Genomic DNA, 16,398 nt, shown 5'->3' with positions numbered 1-16,398 from the left:
CTTAACCTACAAAGGTTAAGTTGTTATTGAGGGATCCTTGGACTACTCAAACAAAATGCCGAAAAGGGAAAAGATCATGTGGCGGCAATAAATTATTGTTTAATTTGGCATTTTATTAGTTTACCAACGAGGAAATGCTTGTCTAGACTTCAGAGTATTCTGGGGGTGAGCAAGCTAATGTTTGAACAAAAAAAAAAGCAGCATGAAGGGTCGGCAAAACCTTAAGCATAATACATTATGTAAACAAAATTTGGGTTACATTTAGTTATGATTTTTAGACTTATTAATTCATGGTTAATGTTCACCCATCTCAAAATACAAATAATCTGGAAAAACCCAGACAAAAAATGGTTGTTGATGAAAAATGTATAACTGGGTATTTCACATTGGGGTTTATAAAAGAAGAAAGAAGATGTAAGTTCAGTCATAATGATTAGTCTAAACATCTTTATATGAACTGGAAGAAGTGAATAGACAAATGGCATTTGCCTTTATCTATTTAGTTTACTATATTTGTCTTTTTTTTCAGCTGTTGGAGACCTCTGTTAGATGTTATTCATTTCTTTACACTGGGCTGTGAGCCTCTGTAAATTTGCCTTAAGCTGACATAGCTATCAGCATTTATATAGGCTCTCTTAAATCTGCTGAATACCTTCCTACATTGCTCACTTGGAAAGGGCAGTGGAAAACACATACAGTACTCCAAGGAAGAAAAGGTAGCTCTGCACACGCAGAGCACACAACTGTTTAATCGGCTGCAAGATCAAAGCAAAATGTTTGCAGACTGAAATTAAAGTGTCTCCAGTAAATTAACAATCTATCAATTACCGGAGGCTATACATTTTTATCAGTATCAACAAACATGTTCCATATTATTGGAAAAACAATATCCTTTTGTGGCCCCAAAACTTCAAAAGTAAGCAATTTTATGCTGATATTACATTTGCCTTTGATCTGATGGTTGTTGAGATCAAAATAGAAACATGAGATTTGCATCCCACAAACATGCTTTCATTTTTTTGTTTCAAAAACCCACACGGTGATATTTGTGATATTTAGTTATATACAGTAGCTATATAGCAGGAAATACAGTAAAACACATTTACAGAAAGCTTCCTTGCCAGTTATCTTAAGGTATGTACCAGGCTAATAAAAATGTATTTGCAAAAATATTTAAGACTTGAACAGCAGAATGGCGACACAGCACTGGGGCTGTGGGCTCAATTTCTAGGATGCTGTCTGTGCAGAGCTTGTATGTTCTCCCTGTGTTTGCATGTTTTCTCCCACAGATCACAATTGTACTAGTACTGTGGATGTCTCCCAGATGTTGGGAGAAGTGATTAGAAAATAGATGATCTAGAATCCAAACAAAAGAGGATCACAAAAGCTATGGAAATGAATCAAGCTTATAAAACTGTTATGGAAATAATTAAACCATACTACCACTTGTTTATAATTGTAGCCAAGGCCACACATGAAATCTAGAACACAACAGAACTGACAGGTTCCCTAGTAAAATTATCCTGTGCTAACCGATAACAGATTTAAGTTCCCTGGAATTCTTTAAGCAGTTCATTCTGAGTTACTCTGAATGGGATTTAGGCGCCTGTCCATGCGTTGGAAGGGAATCACTGAGTTTGAGCTGCAAGGACAGTTTGGAAGGGTTGTTGGCAATGCTGATTGGCATCCCTGTTCATTCTGAGCAGTGAAATAGAAATGACAGGTAAACCATCTTCAGTCCTGCTCTCTTGTCTTTGTAAAAGAGTGTGTCTGCCAGAATGGAGGATCATGTGTGGACAGCAATGGCACCTGTGAGTGCCCAACAGGCTTCACTGGGGACTACTGCCAGTTTGGTGAGTTTCTGTCTGATAAATCTATGACTGGAAGGAAACTAACTTTTAAATTTCACCTTTAAATTTTAAAATTTGCATCTAGTTTTATATTTTCTGTCTTTAATGATTGTATAAACCCAAGACAAAGTGATCAGTGCCACAGGTAATAACATCAGTACATAATTGTTAATAGAAAATGCATATCAATGTTTTACATGCAAGACTTTTGCACATGTGGCATCATAAAGGAATGTCTCCTTTCACTATTTCAGCAATAGTACCTGTATCCTTTCAAAATGTAATTGCAGGAGACGTTCTAATTGCTCCTGTTGCAAACAGGACACAAAGACATAACATTTAATTTTCTCTTTCATCGCACTGTTAGAGTTTGATTGTAAAATGTCCTCCAAGATTTACAAATATTGATTTAAAAATAATCCATCAAAATAAAGCCATACATCACCAGGGAAGCTCTACTGATTACATGCAGAACTATAAAGCTCCAACCTCATTCTAGCCCAAAACTCCACAACAGTATTAGTCATAAGGTTTCACAGAGGGCACGCTTGTCTTTAGAAGTTTCCCAGACTCCCTGCAGTTCCAACAGACCCTGTCCTGATGGCGGGCCGTGCTTAGAGTATGGAGGAACCTACCTGTGCACCTGTCAGACTGGCATAGCTGAGGCTGACACCAGTGATTTGTATCCCTTTGGTAAGCATGTGATAAACCTCCTAGAAAGTGATAAACCTCATATAAAAAGTATATCAGATACATTGGGTTTTTCTATGCCAGTGATCTCATTTCAGGCAGTGGGTAATATTTTTGTTATAGTTCAAGTGGGCAGCTGCGTCAGCATGCGTAGGCTGCAAAGGAACAAGCAATAGGTTTATTCCATGCTGAAAAGATACGAAAGAAAACACAATGTTTCGGCCATGGAGCTCCACTGTTGAAACGTTGTGTTTTCTTACTTCTCTTTTCAGCATGGAATAAACCTATTACTTGTTCCTATATTCTTGTCATGACAACCCGAAAGATTCTCGTTCTCATTATGTTTCTTTTCCCACGGTCGCTTTCTCCCGTAACTGATTCAGATATTTAGAAATTCATAATTGCACATTCAGAGTTTAAACAGCAACCACAGTCCTATCAGTGACGTGGAAAACAGTGATTTTTGTGCATGGGTTTTTTTTCAGTACAGCCCCGATCGGTCTGTGATTCTTCACCCTGTCTAAATGGTGGCCTCTGTTATGAGCGAGATGGTGGCTATACATGTGAATGCAAGCGGGGCTACAGAGGCAAACACTGTGAGAAAGGTAAGTCTGGCGTAATGCATCTGTCCTGCTCCTGTAGGGGCCAGAGAATTTTTCAGTTTAACCGCTATGAAACATTCAGTAAGATGAGGAATTCCAGAAGGACTTATCATTTCTGAAAGTATCTTTCATAAGACTTGAAATAAACACTTGTATCCCAGTGCTCTCCTGTGAGGGTTATACCTCAGAATGCCTTACAATGTCAGAGCACAATAGAGTCTGTCACAGATCAGATACTGTATTTGCTAAGTGACAGAATGCTCAAGGAATTTGCTCTAATGTTACAGACAACTATTTGATTCACTATGATGATTTTACATAAAGATGACACTGCATACTGTATGCAGTTATTTTGCAAATACTAAGGGGCTGCCGCAAGCATAATTATAGAGGCTCTTGGGTGGCAATATTCATATGTCTGTGAGACAAAAACCTGATTGCTTTATTAGATCTATTGCCACTACCAGAGTGGGGAGGTGGAGACAAATGGCAGCCTGGGTGAGACAGACTAGCAGGTTGTGCAAATTATCCAGCACTGGATGCCTAATAAAAATTCCTAGACTTTGGAATGCAATGGAAAGAGACTCCGTGAAAGGAACGTCTCGTATTTGTCCTAATCTTCATGTGAAGCAGTATTCCTCTGGGCTGGAACAGCAGCAGGCCATGCCGTACTCGCATTCATTTTTAGTGCTGCAGTGCAAACTCTGTGTGTGAAGGAGAGTGTTCTGCTCGAATGACGTCCCTTTGTCTCCTCTCAGTCAGGCTGAGTGTCTGTGTGTCCAGCCCCTGTCGGAATGGCGGCTCCTGTCGGGAAGAAGGAGGAGGGTATCGTTGTGCTTGCCCCTACAGGTTCACCGGCAGGCACTGTGAAATCGGTGAGTCCGGATCTCACAGTCCTCCGAGGGATATAAAGTTAAATCAGATAACCAAATACAGAGTAACGCACCACCCCAGGGCTTCCATCGTGATGTTCCTCCATGTAGTGCCCAGCTCAGTAAATCTCTCCCTACCCTTCTATAATAACTCTTGGCGCCTTTGAAATCCAGGCATTGATTTTTTTCCCTCCTTCCACACTGAACTGCGTAGGTTGCATTGGCAACAATTGCTATGTTGTGCTCCAAAGTAAAGCCAAAATAATTAGCTGTGCAAATAACGAGTGAGCCAACCCATCATGTACAGATCTTATCTCAGTAACAACTCTGGTACTCACAAAGACTAGGAAACGAAGGGAGTCAGCCTCTTGGGGTGACACTTCTCTTTCCATTGAAGCTCAGTTCTGCGCTGTTTCTGTCTCAGGAAAGCCTGACCCATGCTCATCCAGCCCCTGTCTGAATGGAGGGACCTGTTTCCATTACATCGGAAAGTACAAGTGTGAGTGTGCTGAAGACTACAGCGGGAGACACTGTGAAAATGGTAGGGGCTCTGCTCAAACACAGACAGGTACACAAGGTTAACTTCTACTTTACTTTCATTAGATTGTTTTCATTACATATTACTGTACCAATGATATTTTACTGTACTAAAGTACAGTACAGAAAGTAATGTAAGCCAAAAGGCTCCTTGACCGTTTTTTTGAACTCACAGATGGCACTAATCCTATATATTATTGTATGTGATCTGAAGTACAACCTTACAATCATTGCATAGTTCTACTTAAAAGTAGTTTACCAGTAGGGAAGTGCACAAAAAGGTGGAAACAATAAACAAACTGAACATAACAGGTGGAAAGAATAAACCTTTAACTTGAATTTCTGGGAGCATGGAACAAGCTACCCAGTTATGTTGTTGAAGCTTCTTTAATGAAACAGCTGGATGATCCTTGGATCATAAACTACTAACTACCAAATGGCTAGACCAGTCAAAGGGGCCTCCAATCATTTGTAAATGCTCTTTTGTTCTTAGGAATAAGTGAGAAGTAACTGTGAACATTGTAGGTAGATGTGGAATAAGCTAAAGCATGGAAAGCAAACAAAAAATAATCTTGTGAGAAACATGAAGATACCTACAGTAGGTAGGCAATGTTCCCTGGTGGGGTCCATGCTGATCCTGTTGCATGTGAAAGAGCAGCGTCAAGCTACAGCCTACAGACACTCCACACGGTGGTTTTAAAGTTGTAGGGCAGTCTCTGACAGCGACACTGTTGCAGAGTTGGACTGTGGCCCGCCCGTGCAGGTGAAACATGCCGAAGTCCACTACTCCTCGACTCAGCCCGGCTCCACTGCCCTGTACACCTGCCACGCCGGTTATACCCCACTGCCCCGGGCCACACACAGCATCTGTGGGAGCCAGGGGTCTTGGAGCCAGCCCCCTGTCTGTGAGGGTAAGCCACACAGCCATCCCACACGAGCGCTGGCATCTCTGCCGTAGCTCCTGCTATAGTGATTTAGAATATGTGGTAAAGAGCGGGACCCTGCAGTAAATGTACTGAATTTGCAGTAAAGCAGAGTAATGTGAATCATGATGATGTGGCGAAAACTTGCTGTTATTTTACCTGTGATGTTTTCCTAGGATTTGCAGGTGGTTAGGAGGCCTGTCTAAAACCATACAAAGAAGGACTCTGTTCCATTCTCTGTGCCCTAATTTGCAGAGATCGACGAATGCCTGTCTCAGCCCTGCCTCAACGGTGGGACGTGCAGAGACAGGATTGCTACCTACCTCTGCGATTGTGAGGAAGGATTCATTGGAACACGCTGTGAAATAGGTAAGAAGGCAGCATTTTTCTTACCAATTAGAGTGTCATATCTTCTTAACGTTTTTAAGCAGATGTGTATTGAGAGAGTTTAATGGTGTTATCTTGCACTGCATCCCAGGAGGAGGATAAAGGGAAAATAGTTTCATCCTACCTTCGCCTCTCCCACACGTGATTGAGTCACCTCTCGAATCAAACTTCATATTCACTGTTTCTTCTAGTGAATCCCTCAGCTGTTTCTGTGTTCCTACACCAGGACCTTATCTCAAATGTATTTGGTGCTCAGCTGTTGCCTGTCTCAGAGACAAAGAACTGAAGCATCTGTCTTACCTTCCCAGAACTGAACGAGTGCCTGTCCGAGCCCTGTAAACACGGAGGGAGCTGTGTGGATCAGCGAGGGTTTTACTTCTGCCAGTGTCCACAGGGCTTTGTAGGCCAGGACTGTGAAACACGTAGGTGCCCAGCAACCAGACAAATAACCCATAGAAGACCAAAGGGATAACCAGATAAGGCTGAACTAATTTTCAATCAATATCCCAAACTGTGTCCATGAATAAAGATCGCATTGATCAGTACAATCAACTTGGGCTCATAGAATTAATTCAAAGTAGTAACCATTACTCAAGATGCTGAACTAGCTTCTAAACCTGTCTGGGCTACAAGTATTAAAGAAAAATCATGCCTTGCTGGGTCTTTTGCCCAGTTTCATAAAGGCATGAGACAGATGTGGTCTGGTTAGATTTGGAATAATTAACATCGGTCCATTTTCCCTGCAAAACCAGTGTACTTGTAAAAAAAAAAGTCTGTACTGTGTAGAGGACACTGAGAAAAAAGTGAAAATGCCTTAAAAAAGAACTAGTGTTTACATACTGTATAAGATGCTGCTTGAAGTATACAGCATATACTTACACTCTGATGGAGCTTCGGACTCAGACCTCTAGAGTTGCACCAGACTCATGAATAGAACAAGCCAATGCATCTCTATAGCATGAATGTTCTTTTAGTTTCTTTGCGTTTGAATGTGTTTTTCCTGATGATTCCTCACATTCAGAGCTGGATGGGTGCGAATCAAACCCCTGTCTGAACAACGGAGTGTGCAGAGGCTACAGAGGGAGCCACCTGTGTGTGTGCAAGGAGGGCTTCATAGGAGACCGCTGTCAGACAGGTATGCGGAGCACCTTCTTCTCAGTGTGGAGCCCTGTGCTTTGCCTGCAACTCTAAAGCCCTAAGAGGTAGAAAACTGAATCCATTCACTGTATGTGTTGGTCTTGCAAAATTCAGCATAGGAGCTATGAATTGCATTATAGTAGAGCTAGAACAACAATCTCAACCGCTTTTACCCCATTGTGTACGTTGTTTGTAAAGTTATACAAGCAAACAATGACCTCCTTTATTTCACCACTTGTATGTGCGCTGAGAGCTTTCCATCAAATCTATCTGTCTCTGTCTCCCTCTAGTGGTAGATCCCTGCATACTGCAGCCCTGTGGAAGCAGAGGGTACTGCCGCAGTGACAGGAGGGGGAATTACAGCTGTACCTGCAGAGCAGGCCACACTGGCAGAAACTGTGAGAAAGGTTAGTGTCTGCATTGCATGCATACAAACGGCCGATTAGTCACTGGAAGATCTTTTTAATAAAATTTTAAAATTATTTTTATTTTTTATTTAATTTGTTCTAATCTTTTGTTTTATAGAGAAATAATGAAATGGAGCACCACAAATTACAAGACAAATTGTACGGCTTTGTTCTACGTGTGTAATTGATTGACACTCTGCATTTATTGCTTGTGCACAATTTCATGCAACAAGGTTTTTGTTTTTACTTAATATCTTGTGCTCTGGTTTGTCGAATGTTCTCTCGGCACGCTTCCTGAAAGGTACTGGCAAGCACTTTTCAGGATTCATGTTGGATGAAGGATCAATGTTCGCAATCGAAACTCTGAAATGATCCAGTATAAGAGAGAATCCTAGCGCAAGCCTTGTTATGAAGTCATCTTGAGCTCTCTGAGAAAAGAGAAACTCTCAATCTAGGATCTAGAAATGAAGAACAAGTCTAATTTGTCTATGAACAGCAATAATCCAGTTCGTCCTTTCTCATTTGGAGATCGTGTCCAAAATCAGCCTGATCAGTCAGTTACCTGTAAAGTAAAAATTGTTTTACCAATGTACTACTTTATCTTTACGCAATAGAAAGATAATTTATCTTTATCAGCTGTAGAATTAAATGTCAGATTTCTGTGTTATGAAAAGATACTTTACTAAGAAGATTGATGTCTACTGCTGGAAGAGGCCGTGGGTAGGTTATGGGATGGGATGTACAAACTGTAGATGCTGCAGCTCTTTTGCATCTCTGCATTCTGCCCACAGCACTAGCGCCCCCTGCAGGCCTGCAGGTGGTGCGGGTGGAGGAGAGCGAGGTGGAGCTGCGCTGGAACTTGCCCAACAGCTCCAGGGAACTCATCAGCGGATTTGCCATCACTTATGTGCCCGTGGGAAGAGGTGTCCGGAAAACCGACTTCTTAGACAAGCAGCACTCTTCCCATTTACTCCGTTCCCTGTTGCCCGGATACCTCTACAACATCTCCACCTTCTCGGTCAAGCGCAACGTCCACAACAACGACATCAGCCTGCCTGCCACCACCCTGACACGCACCAGTGAGTGGTGGCAGAACTGCGCTCACGAGTCCTCTCTCACTGACAGGAAGAGGAGGGAAGGATGGCCTCACTCCCTGCATTACAATCAGAGTGTTTTGTTAAATTCAAATTCTTTGTGGTTCCAAATTTGCCAGCCTGATAAAGATCACTTTATTGGCCATATACGGTTTCACTGTGGTGTGGTGGCTCTGTGGCTCAGGATCTGCGCCTGTGGCTAGAAAGTTATGGGTTCGTATCCCACGGCTGGCAGAGGAATCCTACTCCTTTGGGTCGCTGAGCAAGGCCCTTCACCCCAACTGCTCCAGGGGTGCTGTATAAATGGCTGACCCTGCACTCTGACCCCAAGCTTCTCTCCCTGTCTGTGTGTCTCATGGAGAGCAAGCTGGGGTATGTGAAAAGACAAATTCCTAATGCAAAAAATTGTATATGACCAATAAAGTGATCTTAAAATGAAAAGCATCATGGTGTCTTAAGCAAAGCAATGGGGTGTCAGTTTGTCAGTAATTTGGAGAAAAGGCAAAACACCAGAAAAATAAAATCTCAAATGGGGTTTTGAGAGCCCATATTTTTCTGTTTTCAGTCAAATCAGTTGCTACCACTGTAAGCAGAGGTAGTGGAAGAGAACTGATCTCTATATTTTCTGCTAATAAAGTGAGTCTAAAAGAATTTGTGCAGTAAAGTGTGCAGTCAGAGTTCCATTCCTTGTCAGTCCTTGTTCAGGCATCTGCTAGCTCTGCATAGGACACAGGCAGAGGAATTTGCTCCGCCAACCGGCCAGTGATTCTCTGGGGGGAAGTGATGTCACCATAATAGTCTCCCCTTTTACGCTCTGAAATTTGTTACTTGAAAGATGTCGTTCAGCTATTTCAGGCAAATTTTCTGTTCTCTTCAGGGCCTCGCAGGGCAGAGAACGTGCAGGTAGTCAGCACGTCCTCCTCTCGGGTGTCGGTGAGGTGGAGTCTGCACCCAGGCTGGCATGCCTCGGTCAGCCAGGTGCAAGTGTCTCTCACCTCACCTGACGGCAAAGGGGAAGAGTCTGTTCTGCTCAACAGCAGCAGCTCAGAGCACACCTTCAGGTGAGGAGCTCGACTTGGATATTGAGGAGTGGGACTGGGTTTTATCTGGACATGTTCAGCAGGAGAATCTTTCTACCTGATCGGGGAAAAAAATCACGTTTTATGAATAATACAGTAAGTTAATTCATTAGGAAACACTCTCATAACCTCCCCATTGGTAGAACTGATCATTTGGGGTTTATTACTCTTTTATTGTCAACTTGTTCTGCATATTTGTAAAGGGGAGATGGTGATTGTAATGAGATTGTAATGGGAGACATTTATCCATTGAATGTAACTGACTTATCGGCAGGTGTTCCTCATTATTGATCTAATTTGTTCCTCTCAACAAATCTGTAAATCTAGAGGGCAATTTTTTTGTACTACAAAATATACATCAAGTGTCAGGCTGTCTTAAAATAAAACAGCTAGAAATTCAGTAGAGGTTTGCCATAGGATTGTGTTTCATAGGTTGAGAAACATTGAGTGAAAAAATTAGAAGACTGTGAAACATGAAAAGACTTCTGTACAGCAGTATATATGTTACCAACTATTTGACCAGCAGTATAAATATACAAGAGACATTCAATAAGCACAGAACCTGACTGTCAGGAGAATATTCATATTGACTGATATGTTGCTTGTCTTTTACCCATCTGGTACTCAGTTCCCTGCTCCCAGGTCAGATGTACACCGTCGATGTGCTGACACAGAGTGGCCAGAAACCAGACGAGCTGCCCTCCTTCAGCCACTCTGCTGGGCCCCTCCACGTTTGGACCAGTATGTCAGTCAAGGGCTCATGTTATCCTCAGATGCCTGCTCTGAGCTGCAGAGAGTTGACAGAGAGTGTTTTACAGGCGAAATCCAGCCAAGAAAAGGAAATTGCATTTGCTGTGGTCAGGCCCACCCAGAGAAACCCTGGGTCCTGGCATATCATGTTGACTGTTGGCCCTTTCATCATTTTTTTACTTGTCAAATTCATTTATTTTGAAACCAATTTCTTGATATTGCTGTACTTTACTGACATAGAAATTCACCAAATTACCCTTTTTTCTTGTTATTTCTGGGGGTCCTACTGAACTCAAGGTTATTAGCAGGATCATTTAAAGAGAATTACAGGGAACATAAGTCATTTAGAGTTTTTGTTGTTGTTTGGGCTTGTTTTTCTAAAATTATTTTTATTTTTGGTTCCCTGTGAGATATCTGTACATATCTGTATCTGTACATAGTGAGGCACCTCCTTAACCGGGACACTTTTTGTTTCTGTCACCAGAACCCCTCCCTCCTCAGAATCTTTCTCTGGCCTTCGTTACTGCAACATCAGCCCAGGTAACCTGGGCCCGGCCTCCCAGAGGATCCCTGGACGGCTATGTGGTTAATGTCACACGGGGACTCAACACCAAGAGCCGGTACCTACCCAATGGGAAGCTGACAGTTTACACACTGCGAGATCTGGTCCCTGGACAGCAGTACTGGTTTTCCATCACCGCCGTTCGCAACACGGAGCACGAACAGATGCACAGCCTGCCACAGCAGCTTGCCATCACTGCCCGTGAGTACTTGCTAATTCCCACTCACTCACTGTTAAAGCAGGTGAACCAAAGGCCTGACACTAAACTGTGCACTTCTTCTCCCTTTCAAGCATATCAAAGGTTCTTAAAACATGCAACTCTTCAACTTTTGGCCAGAAAAGTTGGGTGGAAAAGTGATTCACATTTACCAAGCCCATGTCTGCACACGCTCCCTGCAATTCCAGGTGGCCTCATGCAATAACTTGCTCTAGATTGTTATTATATCCTCATCAGTCATTGCTATAAGCTAGAATCATTGGCATTAGTCCTTTAGCTTTTGATTTTAAACAATGGGGTCTTTTCATGCCCCGTACTCTAAAGGCTGAGAATGTCACTTCAATTGGCAACATCCCACTCAGCAATGATGCCATGTGATTAACTCTTAAGCCCACTTTTCTGGCTCTAGGCCTAGCTAAGGAGTAACCCTAAGAAATGTTTGCTTATATGTTACACATGTGCTGCTAATTACTGGACAAAAAGGGCCCTTTTCCTTTAGACTCACCTCCTCTAAAATACCTTGCAATTTGTTTGCAGAGTTCAATATATTTTGTCAGTTTAAACAGTTTTGAGCCTTAAATTGTCTTTTCAGCAAAAAGAGAGGGAAAGAAAAATAAAGGGAATAACACAAGTCCTTAGAGAGTTCTCTGATTAAATACGTACCTTTAGGCATAAGCCTGTTTGCCTTTGTCTTCCTTGGGGGGGGGACGGCAGTGATGTCAGAGGAGAGAGCTGGGAAAAGAGAGAAGCCCGCTACTGTGGGACGAGAGCTCCAGGTGAGCCCCCGGCGCGGCCCCAGCCACCACCTCTCCGCCACCCTGCAGCACGGCCCGGCGCTGGTCACTGACCGGGACAGTTTTGAGGAGCTGCCCAGGTATGCAGGAAGAGGTGATCGAGACGTAGTCAGGGTTTCACCCTGACCCCAGGCAATAAAGACATGCCTGAAATCACTACGCTGCAAGCAGGGGCAAAATTACTCCCTTGTAACTCCCTTGTAACCTAGAGTTCGCAGCAGAACTGGTGTAGACAGGCCATTCTTGCTATTCATGGGCCACAAGCCATGAATGAAAAACGACATGATGTCATAATGATTTAGAGCCAGGTGTATGTCTGTCTGTACTTCATAATCATGAAACTATGAACTGGAACTTGAAGACATCAAACAAAGATGAGGTGGAGACTGACTTGCTACAGTATGAACAGGACCACACGCCCCACTGAGGCAGTTCTGCTTGGTTCCTGTTAGAATATTATACTGGGATACAAAATGTTTCAATAGGTTTCCACTTTGCTTAAGGTGAACGGAGGGCCTAATGCCTGCATTTTCCAGTGGTAGAATGGAGGCGAACTGTGAGGACCTCATGCTGTCCAAGCTTGGCCACTTTATTTTGTCTATAGTTCCTGCGGCTTCAGAGGAAATGGAGAAAAAGCATTGTTTCTATTTGCAAGTGAATTAACGCATTTTAAAATTGAGGTAGTAAAACGTCCTCTAATTGATTCCCTTTCGACTTCAGATACACTGAGCTCATTGACGGCAGAGGGAGGATAACAGCCAAGTTTACTAACCTGCCGGGGAAGGAGATCACACACCGTCCAAGTAGGTATCGAGCTTAAGAGAGTGATGACTAGAGCCCTGACATGCCCTTTATAGAAAAAATAGCCCTTTTGGGAAAAAAAGGCTTTGACCCCCCAGGTAACTGGTCCCAAAGTCATTGCTTGATCTGAGGTGCTGATAAATTTCAGAAGCTGTGGGCTCTTGGAGAATACTTTAAGCATGGCGTGGCTATGACAGGGGACGGTGCCTGCTCCAGGGCAGCATTCACTGCTGTTTTATTTTCTAGAACCTGAGTCACCGATCAAGTTGGAGAATATAGAAGAAACAACCAACAGAATCAATCTTGCACTGGAAATTCCAGAGGAAGGAACCAGCAGACAAAGTGGTAGGCCCTCCCCAAAGCATGATTGAACATTAGTGTTGAAAGGTTGCCACCATGAGGCCCCTGGGTGCTGAATTATATTTCTTCGGTTTTCTTTTTACAGTATTATTCCGAAATGTGTTCTCAGTCCTAATGGCCCCCAGTAGACGACGGTTTATATTAAAGAACTGCCACATGATCTGGAAAAATTGCCAATTTCCATTAATGCTCATAAGAAAAACAGCATGATTTTTGTGTTAATGAATGAACATTTCAGCATAGCACAATTGTGCTTTCAGCTCGAAAGGCTGCAGAAGGCTATTAATAAAAAAGTTTGACTCAGAAATCAGAGATTGCATTACATCAGCTCCTGCCTTTTTTTCAGTTAGAACATAACCACAATGCACTTAAAGTCCATGTCACTGACAGCTAACTGACCAGTCATGACCTGGCACATGTGACAATTTGACAAATCTGATTTCCTAGCAAGTATATTTGAACAATCATAATTAAGGACTACTGCAGAGACAGTACTTAAGTAAGCAAAAAACAGAGAAAAAGAAAAAGAGTAGCAAAACATAAGAGACAGGAATGTGTCTGAAACACAAAACATAAGATTTGTACTGATTATAGATAAAAAATACATTTTGGAAATAATTTATTGAGCCTGCTTAGGACATAAGATGGGTATACATTTTGTTTTAAAGCTCTGATGCCCTCTGTGTTTGTTAATGTTTTCTTTAATGTCTTGTAAACTTTTACTTTCTGTTGTTTAAGTAGTTATAGAGATGGTTTATTGCTTTGATTAATAATTATTCATTTTGTTTCCATTAGAAGTTACACAGAAAATGACAGGAATCATGTATCTTTGGTCAGGTTTTTCTTACATGTATGCTGCTAATTGATTATTAATGTGTTCTTTTTTTCCATGTGTTAAAATACACTAATTTTCGGGGGGAAAAAAGATCTTTCATTGTTAGATTAGTCTTGGAGATGTATTCATTTGTAGTATGCCTCAGAGTTTCTGCAGCTTCAGAGGAAATAGAGAAAATTCATTATGCTAGTGTTACTGTAGGAGAGTTAGCAGGGTCAAGGAAGGATTGCATTTGCTTGAGATTGACAGAAATTGTACATATTTTGGTGAAATCTCATGGGGTGTATTATCCTGTGCAGTGCTTAACTGGAGCTCATGGTACTTGTGTTCCAGAGGCTCCAAGAGACTGCAGGACAAACCCCTGCCAAAACGGTGGAACTTGTGTGAAAGGGACTGACTCTTTTGCCTGTGACTGCAGCATGGGATTCAAGGGAAGACAGTGTGAGCTCTGTGAGTAACTGTTGATGTCGCTGCAATCTTTTTCTTCAAACTGAAGTGAAACGCTTTGATCTTTGGTGAACCTACGTCTTTTAGAATGTTTAAACTATACTGATATCTCCTCAGTGATGGCAACTTAATCATCAGTGACCATTTTTAACCAGGTTCACACACTCATTATTGAGTGTCATTATTCAGGGGCAGCCTGATCTAGTTAGTGACTGCTATGATGTGCATTTGACTTCTTAATGATGAATGTCACTGCACTCAGAAGCAAAAGTAATATTCTCCTGGTCTGTTTCTCTTGACCAGTTGTATCCCCTATTTGTTTAAAAAAAGGTCCCTGGTCTTCATGGTCTATCTATCGTATTTGCTGTGAATTGTGGCTTGAAATTCAATATCCAACGAACGGAACTCAGATATCCGAAAAAAAACAACATTCCTCATTATATCTTTAGCACTGGCACTATCAATGATCATTCAAATCCTCCATCTCCACTTGTCTGGCACTTGTTTAGCTTAATAATGAAGACACATTAATTTCTGAGGTGCCACATGACATGTACGTTCATGTTATTTCTTTAGGGACTGTGTTCTTATTTCCTTCTGGGGATTTTAATTGCAGTCTGTCAGCGAGTTCCTCATTCCTGCACCCGCCTGTACTCTGAAACAAAGACAGTTCCAGTCTGGGAGGGAGGTGTTTGCCACTACCTGTGAGTACAGTCTGGAAGACTGGGATACAGTGCTCTTATATACTTTGTGAACTCATTTATAAATGCTTTTATCAACCTTATTTTTAGACAGTTTGACAGACAGGAATGCCTGTTTAACGGAATCCTTTTAGAATTCCCTTGCTAGACTCTCCAGTCACCCGGTGCTCCTCAGTCACATTGTACTGAATTAAAATATTCCTTTTATCTGGATTTTTCGTCTTAAAATTATTGGAAGGCAACAAAAGCCAACTATTTTCTGAAGAAGGGGGTATTTTGAAAATTTTAGACTCATTGCTGATAGGGGGCTGTAATTTATGTTCTTGTGCAAGTCAGGAGTTTGACTGGCTCACTCAAGCACATTCAAACTCTTGTTGTTAGACCATTTCAGTGTGGTAATTGCCTTGCTCAAGCATAAATGATTGACTCTATTTTAGAATCCTCTGTGAGTCAGAAAGGGTTTTTTTTTCAAAGAATTAAACTGTTCTCTGGCCTATCCATTTTTCCCTCAAACATGACAAGATTCTCAGTCCCTGCTGATGAGAAATATCCCCATAACATAATCCTGGCACCATCACGCCTGACACCTTGGATGGTTTTGACCAGAGCATATACTCTGCTGGGCTTGTACATGCCATAAATTTTTGCATTAAGACAGAATTTTACGTTTTTGTCTCATATGAACATCGAACCTTTTGTCAGATACTGTACATGTATCTGCAGTATGTATCTCATATGAAATGTAGGATTATTCTTTTCAGAAAGGGCTTCTTTCTTGTCACTCACCCATACAGGTCAGCTTGAGACTCTAGAGACTCTCGTCTCAGACTTAGAACTTCATAAATCTTTCAAAGTCAGTATTTGACAGTGGCACTCCTAAACACTTTCCTGCTTGCAAATCTGCTCAGTTTTCAAGGGCAGCCTGATCTAGTTAGTGACCGCTATGATGTGCATTTGACTTCTTAATGATGAATGTCACTGCACTCAGAAGCAAAAGTAACCTTCTCCTGGTCTGTTTCTCTCTACCAGTTTTATCCCCTATTTGTTTCAAAAGCTCCCTGGTCTCCATGGTTAATTTGTCATATTTGCTATGAATTGTGGCTTGAAATTCAATATCTATCGAACAGAATTTAATTACACAAATGCATTTGCTCTGAAGTCAAGATAACCACTTAGACTATACACAGACAGAGACCATAAAACTGATATTTCAGACTATTCTTTTGCATATAAACTGATTTACGATCGCTATAGAAAAGGGGTCAGATACTTATGTACTTGAGAATAATCTAATTTACTTGTGTGTCATGATTACAAGCTCAGACAGCAATACAAGAGAGCAGAAACTTTACA

The 16,398-nt window shown here is 41.8% G+C and overlaps 1 protein-coding gene across 4 annotated transcripts in view; it reads left to right on the top strand.

Moving 5' to 3' along the window:
* sned1 (sushi, nidogen and EGF-like domains 1) overlaps positions 1–16,398 on the top strand; it is a 41,788-nt gene that overhangs the window by 20,362 nt on the left and 5,028 nt on the right. For 2 of the 4 annotated variants that reach the window (XM_015361368.2, XM_015361364.2), the window contains 19 exons: positions 1,764–1,853; positions 2,409–2,543; positions 3,026–3,145; positions 3,901–4,017; positions 4,439–4,582; positions 5,289–5,462; positions 5,730–5,843; positions 6,170–6,283; positions 6,883–6,996; positions 7,289–7,405; positions 8,197–8,484; positions 9,377–9,560; positions 10,207–10,319; positions 10,813–11,091; positions 11,822–11,981; positions 12,622–12,704; positions 12,949–13,047; positions 14,231–14,347; positions 14,961–15,048. In XM_015361368.2, coding sequence (XP_015216854.2) covers positions 1,764–1,853; positions 2,409–2,543; positions 3,026–3,145; positions 3,901–4,017; positions 4,439–4,582; positions 5,289–5,462; positions 5,730–5,843; positions 6,170–6,283; positions 6,883–6,996; positions 7,289–7,405; positions 8,197–8,484; positions 9,377–9,560; positions 10,207–10,319; positions 10,813–11,091; positions 11,822–11,981; positions 12,622–12,704; positions 12,949–13,047; positions 14,231–14,347; positions 14,961–15,048 — 2,650 coding nt within the window. The remainder of the gene's footprint in view (positions 1–1,763; positions 1,854–2,408; positions 2,544–3,025; positions 3,146–3,900; positions 4,018–4,438; positions 4,583–5,288; positions 5,463–5,729; positions 5,844–6,169; positions 6,284–6,882; positions 6,997–7,288; positions 7,406–8,196; positions 8,485–9,376; positions 9,561–10,206; positions 10,320–10,812; positions 11,092–11,821; positions 11,982–12,621; positions 12,705–12,948; positions 13,048–14,230; positions 14,348–14,960; positions 15,049–16,398) is intronic. The other 2 variants (XM_069197539.1, XM_015361367.2) reach the window with 2 other exon arrangements.

This window comes from Lepisosteus oculatus, chromosome 13 (assembly GCF_040954835.1).
Source record: "Lepisosteus oculatus isolate fLepOcu1 chromosome 13, fLepOcu1.hap2, whole genome shotgun sequence".
Classification (NCBI taxonomy): Eukaryota; Metazoa; Chordata; class Actinopteri; order Semionotiformes; family Lepisosteidae; genus Lepisosteus; species Lepisosteus oculatus.
Note: the sequence above shows the minus strand (reverse complement) of the source record. Positions and strands in the feature narration are given on the sequence as shown.